Raw genomic sequence first — 8,095 nt, 5'->3', positions numbered from 1 at the left:
CTCCACTCCAGCGGACAAAACACGACAACATGCGCAAAAATGAAGAGATCAATTTATCGAAAATTTTGAACTCCAAAAGTCGGTACCCTAACGGTGTGGTAGCCTTGATGAATTTGAAAAGAGGTGTTCCGAAAATGCAGCAAAGCTTTCAGTTAAGCAGGGTTTTAAGACCATGTCATATCTGAGTCAATTCACTTCAAAACAATAACAAGTGAAAAGGCACAAGCACCCAAAAGCGAGTAGGCAATGGCATATGACTCTCTATATCCATTCTTGCGAAAGTGCACTATACATGTGTATGAAGCTCAAAAGGAGCGAGGTTCATTGAATATCTTTGATACTATTATACAATCAAAAATCTAGAATTCGACCGAAGTTGTATAGCAGCCACAATCCAGATCAAGACGGGTACAAAATTGATCCTGATCAACGTGTCGGCAATCGTTGAAACAGAAATAAGATATTCTCCAAGAGGGGTAGTAAGTAAATCAGGGATACCAACATTCACCTTTTCAAGGAAAGGAGTTTTCCAGCTAGCTAAACTGTGATGAGAGAAAAACCCAAGCACCCATTATTGGGAAAGTAATTAGGGCAGAAGCCTGAAAATTTGCAATTTGATTAGTAAATCTAATATCGCAAGAAAAAAGTGAGATATGAATGCATGTCTTAGAAAAAGGTGAGTGAGGAAAACTTTCAAGATGGAGGAGGCAATAAATAACATACCAAAATGAAAACCAATTCACTGTGGGCAAGAGCTGCAGTGAATTCATTTTTTTCCATTTCTTGTTTGATGAGACCTTGCAACTGCAAAAAGAAATTGTAAGTTCATAATTCATTACCACAGCTATATATTTATCCTAGAGAGTAAATAGGCTATACAGAGGGCAACAATAACGGCTTTGCCGGCAACCAAAATATCCATATACATAATACATTTAACATCTTACACTTTTAATATTTGTACAAACAATTGGTACACTGTGATAGGGTGAAATACAAAGATTAAAAATTTGTGAAATCTACAAGGCTTTGAAATGCCTGGAAAATGTCATGGCCTACAGGACCTTATAATCCATATGCGGTAGATCCATATAGAGAGCAAAATATTTCTGCCATTTCTACAGAGTATTGGTGCCAAGTCATTTGCTTCACCCAGCTTTGCCTTCTAGATTGTTATTGAAAATTCGAATTTAGACCCAAGTTGTTAAACAATCAAGATTACCAAGCCAATTATTAAACCAGTTACCACAGTTATCAAAACCAAAATCCACAAAATCATAAAATCAAACAACACAAAAATTTTGGTAATGAAGTGAAAATCTTTTGAATTCGATGCCTCTTCAACTGCAATTCGATATTAACTCAACCCTAAACCTAATGCTTACAACAAAACATGTTTTGATATTGAATTGTCAACACTAAAAACCTAACAATTATCATTATAGAGAACAAAACATTAAGACCCAACTCCAAATAGGATTAGATGAAGGGGGAATTAATTTTTTTTTTTTTTTTTTGATGAAGGGGGAATTAATTCAACATAACAATAAAATAAAATAAAATAAAAGAAGTGAGTGGTCACCTTGTGTTCATAGTATTTCCAAACAACAACACATGCCTAACACATCAGTCTAAGAAATAATAGAATGCAGCCGGCTGGATGACATCCAATAGCACAGTACAAGGGTTTGCAATATATGATAATTCAGAGCTTTGTGACTAATCATTGCTGAGGTTGGAAGAGACCATCATACAAATCCTTTAATTCCTCCACCGTCCATGTGTGATCTTCAAACCTTGAATCATTTATTTCCCTCCAAGAACACCACATAAGACAAGACGAAGCCATTTTCCACATTGCAGTATTATCGAGCCTACCAAATTGTCCTTTCCAACAGTCGAAAAGGTCTACTACTCGACAAGGTATAACCCAAGCCAACCCAACAAAGTTGAAGATGGCATTCCAAAGGGTACTAGCGATCTCACAATGGAGTAAAAGGTAGTCCACTGACTCCCTACTCTTCTTAAACATACAATACCAATCAACCACCATGACAAGCCGCTTTCTTAGATTATCCATAGTGAGTATATTCCCTAAGGCAGCCGACGAACCTTATTCCTCCAAATACTTCTCCAAGGGAAAAAAGTGTTGTCATGGGGAACAAGGGCATTGTAATAAGATCTAACATCAAACAACTCTTTCTTGGAAGGAACCCAACAAAGCTTATCTTCATCAGCCCCTCTCAATCTAGAGTACAACAAATTGAAGAACGAGGTAAATATGTCTACCTCCCAATCATGAGTCGCTTTTAGAAAGTTAACATTCCATCGATGAGAGTCAATAGAGAACTCCAAAAGATCTGCCACAAAAGCATCCTTACTATGAGCTAAACTGGACAATTTTGGATAGGCTGCCTAGAGAGCCTGGTCTAATTTTGGAGGTGTCACCGACCGTAAATCTAGTATGACTAAAACTCTCCCCAACCCCTAATATTGTTCCATAGCCCTACCATAAACGACTCATGAACCTTGTTTAAACACCACCCTCCCCACGAGGTGTCATATTTATAATCCACTACCACCCTCTGCAAGGCCTCTCTCATGAACATACCGCCAAAGCCACTTCACCAAAAGAGATCGATTTAACAAAAGTAAATTACGAACCTACAACCCTCATTCAAAAATTTCGCTGCAACTTCTCCATGCGATTGGCACCACTAGGTGGGAGGAGAAAAAGAGAAATGAAGTAGGTAGGCAGATTAGATAAAGTACTTTTAATCAAGTTAACTCTCCCACCCTTTGACAAATACATCCTCTTCCATATATCCGGATGACACTTTATCTTCCCAAATAGATTTGGCCTTAAAACGAAACTCCCAGCAGAAGGCCTAGATATTTCATCGGAAGGGAAGAGACCCTACAACCTAAGATGCTAGCCAAACCTCCAACCTTCGTGACATTTCCAGCAGGGACCAGCTTGAATTTAGCCAGATTAATCTAAAACCTAATACTGCTTCAAAGCATAAGAACAAACGCCGCAAGTTACAAAGATGATCTGGATTTCTGCTTTAGTGAACAAGAGTCTCTAATCAAGCTTTTTGGTGGGGTCTAAGAATGTTGGTGCCCTACACGTGCCACAGAGAGAGAGAGAGCTTAGGGAAGACCTATCATTGTGCTGAAGTACTAACATTAACATGTTCATACTTTCTCATGAAAATTTTACTAAAAGCTCATTTTTTCTTAGAAGATGTCCATTCCAAAAATCCTTCACTTGTCGTATATATATATACTTATATAGATTAGCACACCACTGGATTTTATCAATTTTTACTTTCTCTACATTAAAAAAAAATCAATTAATACAGTTATTAACTTGATTTTTAGTTTTTATTATATTTTATTGCGAATAAATTACTAATTATGTGTGGTTATATGAACATATTAATGATTGCCAGTATATAAAAACATTAGAAAATGTTTTTAGGATTATTTTTGAAGTGTTAACCAAACACTAAAAAATCAGTAGTTTTTGTTAAAAATGTTTCCAGTGACAAAATATTTTACGTCGGAACAAACACAACCATAATGTAGAATAATATCACATTTAATTTTATGGATTGCTTCAAAGTCCTTATTATAAAACTGAAATTTCTTTCTTGAACATTACATAGAACTAACAAGAAAGATACTTAGTACAGACCTGATGGTGATACTTTTTAGCTGCCATGAATACTCTGTTCAACTGATGCAGAGCTTGAGAGATGTAGGAATTCAAGGTAGGCCCTTTTCCAAATAAGTAAGGTTCAACCACCCCAAACAGCTTTTGACGATGATCGCCAAATAGGTTGTTGCTGAACTACAAAACACATAAAAATTTAATGAAGACCCAGATGTGCGAGAAAAAAAAATGCAAAATGAGAACCGCCTCTGGTTGTAGAGAATGCTTGATGCTGTCACTGCTGACATTGCATAGATATTTATCTGAAGTTCCAGTAACATTTCACACAATTTTAGAATTTGAATTCATAAACCAAGAAAAAACTATCTGAAATACTACATGTACAATATTACCTTCAACAACGTGCATCTTGTAGAGTCTACTTGTCTTTGAACCCTCATCTATTTACCCAAGAGAGAAAAAAAGGATTAGGGAAGTACTGACAAACTTCTATATAGATTTTGGCTTTCCAAAAACTCATGAATTTATCATATAAATAGAGTCCCTTTCAATGGAATATACTTTAGTAATTTGAAGAGCCTGCTCAAGCCGCTGAATTTGAATCCAATGCTCCGTGACGATGTCAGCCATCTAAAGCAAAGCATAGAACCAAATGATATTATTAGCAAAAAAATATTCATAAAGAACAAGCAAAAGAAACCCAGGAAGTCCTCACAGACAGCATATATGCTTCTTCAATAGGCCAATAAAAGTTAATTTATTAACATAAAAGATACTTGCTTGAGGCATTGCATCTAAGTGATATCTATTTCAGCAGGACTCCTGAGAAGTAACACCAGATGCAGGGTTCGATACCTTTAGAGCACTACGGAATCAAATTCACCACACTGCTCACTGATGTTGCTTTGATTTAGTTGTTTCTTTTCAATATTTGTCTCTACTTCTAAATAACTATTTATTTATCCATTGAGGCAGGGTGGTGCCATGGTTGAATATCAATTCATACTTTAACACACAGCATAGAAATGCACTATAAACATCCAATACAATTAATTAGGAAATTCAGAATTTGTAAAGCTTCATGCAGTATCATTGAATGCAACCACACAGCCACATCAGCTCATGAAAAAGAAATGATAGCTAGCCAAAATGATGCGAGTCCAGAGTTGCTTCCTGTTTCAATTTTTTACAATTTGTTGCACTGTTAAGCACTAGAAACTTTTTTGGAAACGACTAGTAAGGAAAATGCTTAAAATTCATTACTTACTTTAATGAACTCTTTGTCCTCGAGAAACTATATTTTCTCCCTCAAAGCAGGCTACCCGTTCATATAGTTAATAAGCACTAATCATATCTACTTAGTTCTCCAATCAAGAAAAATAGGCAACGTGTCTGAAACACTACTAATGTTATCTCAATTTCAAGTGACCACAGCTCTTCATTACAGGCCAATGCCGACAACCATTACCCACTCGTTGATAAAAAAAATATAAGAAATTTTAAAAATTAGCAAAGGTATATTATACAATGGAAATAGAAACTTTAGGGCAGAAAACAGTGAAAGATCATCTCTGCACTCAATACAAACCAAAACTTTAATACAGATGGACCAAAAGCATCAGTCAAGATATTCAAACAAGAATCCACTAGTGCCCACAACTCATTCGTTTACCAAAACAAGAATATAAAATAAATGGACAAGTTGGAGTACTGACATTTTCAACTTGTGAGGTAACCCTTTCCAGCCTGTCCTCGGCATCCTGAGCTTTATATTCTAAGTTATGAATATCAAAGTTGTTCTTTCTTGATGCGGCCCAAAGACGTTGTACCTAAGCATCCCCAAGTCAACTTCTCAAATCAGTTTAATTTCATATAAGCATCCAATTAATTCAGCTACTTATCATCATCATCTTTCTTAAATAGAAGTAAAATCAAAATTGAAAATGAAAATGCAAATTAAAATATATATATATAGAATTAAACCTCTTCCTCTAGAGCACTAAGCCTTTCATCAGCCCGTGATGATTCACCCTGCGATTGAAATTCAATCCATGCAAATGGTAAGTTTAATAACTTAATTAATATTCTAACACTTCATAAGTTAAGTCTAACATGTGTAATTAATATTGTAATGATCCATAACAACATTGGCACATAAAAACGAAAAAAGATTGAAAGCTTTCATTTATAGTTGTGATGGAAAACGAACCTTTAGACCATCTATAGTAGACTGCAGATGGTGGATCTTACGTGACATAGCCTCAATTGCCTCCTCACGCTCTTGGAGGTAAAGGCTTTTCTGATTTAGGCTTTTCGTGCTTTCTTCAAGAACTGATTCTGTAATATTATTCAATTTAAATCTCCATTTTCTTTTAATTTTTTTTTTTTTTTTAAAAAGTTCAGATTACGTTGAACGAAAATACCACAGTAAGAACAACTCAATGCTATGAACAACACATCAATGAATATAAGATGAGAAATTGAAATGGTACCTAATTGAGAGATCTTGTGCTTGAGTTGGCGCAATTCGCAAATCAAGCGGTCGTTATGAAGCGGAGCTGAACATGTGGTCTCCGAGAGAGCGAAGAAGAGAGAGGGAAATAAGGCCGAAATTAGACATAGAAATTGAATTAGAAGAACCGCCATTTCTGAAAGTGCTTCTTCTCAGCTCACTCGCTCTGAAAGCCGAAATTGAATTAGAGGGGGAATAAAGGCCGAAACTGTCTCGTTCGCTCTCAGGTCACCGAACTAAGACGTCGTCGTCGTTTTGAGAAGTAGAGCAAATCTGCTGTAAAAGTAACCAACGGTCTAGGCTATGACTATCTCACGTGCCTTTCCAAGTTCCAAGGGCCGCACACGGCTGTAATAAGTGGCAATAGCCGCAATAGGACTCTATAAAGAGTCTTAAGCGGTAAAGATAACAATCACAGTAAAGAGGAGGTTGCTGGAAAGGTAATGCAATAAACTAGTTGGAGCCGTTGAAGGATGAACATTGGCCAAAAAAGTTTTCTCTACAAGATCAATCTAAATCAGATCAAGGAAACAATAACCCACATAAAAAGAAAATACAGCAAAATACAACAAAAAGTAAAAAACAACCACTCAGGACAGCAGCACTGAAAGCCCTCTTGGTTTGCTTATTCATAAAACTTACAAAAATTAAAATAATAATAATAATAATCTTTTGTGCTCAGTGCGTACAGCTTACCATCTTGTCTTCCGATCTCCTGTTCAAATGAAGTAGGTAATAAGCCTGTGTATCGGCCAAAACGGTTCGGTTTTGGCTCTTATCGGTTATTAACCGATAATTTTTGGATAGACGGTTTATTAACCGATACCAAACCAATAAGAATTTTAACTGAAATTATTAGTAATAACGGTACATAGTTAAACGGTTCGGTTAAGCCGGTTAACCGTGTGTTTCATATTGATTTATTTTGTTGGATCAAAAATGAGTTTTTTTTTACTTTTGAGAGCCCAAATACTTTTTGTTGTGCTAAAATAACTTATTAAAAATGAGTTGTTTTAGGTCTCAAATACTTTTTGTTGGACCCAAATATTTGTTTTTTGGGCTAAAAATTGAAGTTTTTTTACATTGATCCACCACAACTTTTTTTTATATTATAAAATACATTTTTCCAAAGAAAATGGACTAATTAACATAATGAATGCTAATTAGACTAACAAAATTAGTTAATGAAAAATGCTTTCACCAAAGGCAAAGAAATTTCATCCAATGTCATCACTAAAAAAGAAAATCAAACCTACCCAAACCCAAATTAAGATAAGGTTGCATAGGTATATATATAATCCCAAAACTACACAATTTTGGCATTCCTACTTAACGGTTTATATCGGTTAAACAGTTAACCGATATGAAATTCTAACCGAACTGATAAGCATACCGGTATAAAAAATTTAACCGATAAGGATATTGGTATATCGATTACGGTTAATATCGGTTCAGTCGAAACTAGTACCGGTAATCGGTTAATCTACCCATTCCTAGTAGATAATATTCAGTTAGTTATAGTGGATGAGTATTTTTGCCTGTTAAATTAAAATGAAGAATATCCTAATTCGAGAAGAATTGGGGCATTTTTTACATCCTGCACGGTAAAAGTTTTAGAAGTTAATCTAGACCGTTGGTCACTTTTGTCGTGTATCTATTGAACATTTTATTACTGCAGGAAAGCCAGATCTTTTTATTATTCTTGCACTTATATGAAATATCTAATTGATTTTTTTTTTATTTTTATTTAAAGAATAATGCTATTATCCAATTTCATTGAATTGATATGGTAAGATTACGTCGGTCCAGTAAAATATTATGAAAATACTTTGTATCAATTATTAGTTAAAAAACTTCAGAGGCATTACAAAAGTCACCACCAAAGTAATGTTAATCAATTTTTT

At 35.1% G+C, this 8,095-nt stretch overlaps 1 protein-coding gene across 2 annotated transcripts; it reads right to left on the bottom strand.

Annotated features, from left to right (window-relative positions):
* Positions 1-237: 237 nt before the first annotated feature.
* On the bottom strand, positions 238-6,792 carry LOC132170913 (uncharacterized). Of its 2 annotated transcripts, none has more exons than XM_059582065.1 (9): positions 6,172-6,792; positions 5,889-6,016; positions 5,663-5,710; positions 5,395-5,508; positions 4,241-4,309; positions 4,072-4,119; positions 3,701-3,856; positions 724-804; positions 238-599 (listed from the first exon to the last, which is right to left on the bottom strand). In XM_059582065.1, exons 1-9 carry the CDS (start codon positions 6,323-6,325, stop codon positions 534-536), a joined length of 864 nt encoding a protein of 287 aa, XP_059438048.1. In that variant the 5' UTR covers positions 6,326-6,792; the 3' UTR covers positions 238-533. The 2 variants fall into 2 exon arrangements, with proteins under 2 accessions (XP_059438048.1, XP_059438050.1); XM_059582067.1 differs by having other exon boundaries at positions 5,889-6,048; positions 6,172-6,257.
* Between the last annotated feature and the right edge of the window lie 1,303 nt (positions 6,793-8,095).

The sequence above is a fragment of the Corylus avellana genome, chromosome ca2 (genome assembly GCF_901000735.1).
Source record: "Corylus avellana chromosome ca2, CavTom2PMs-1.0".
Classification (NCBI taxonomy): domain Eukaryota; kingdom Viridiplantae; phylum Streptophyta; class Magnoliopsida; order Fagales; family Betulaceae; genus Corylus; species Corylus avellana.
This window is presented reverse-complemented; position numbering and strand designations above follow the sequence as displayed.

Coding starts and splice junctions, on each gene's coding strand:
- LOC132170913 (XM_059582065.1), bottom strand. CDS start 6,325: ATGGCGGTTCTTCTAATTCAATTTCTATGTCTAATTTCGGCCTTATTT. Junction 5,711..5,888: donor CTACTATAGATGGTCTAAAG/GTTCGTTTTCCA, acceptor TTTCAATCGCAG/GGTGAATCATCACGGGCTGA. Junction 4,310..5,394: donor TTACCTCACAAGTTGAAAAT/GTCAGTACTCCA, acceptor GCTTTGCTTTAG/ATGGCTGACATCGTCACGGA.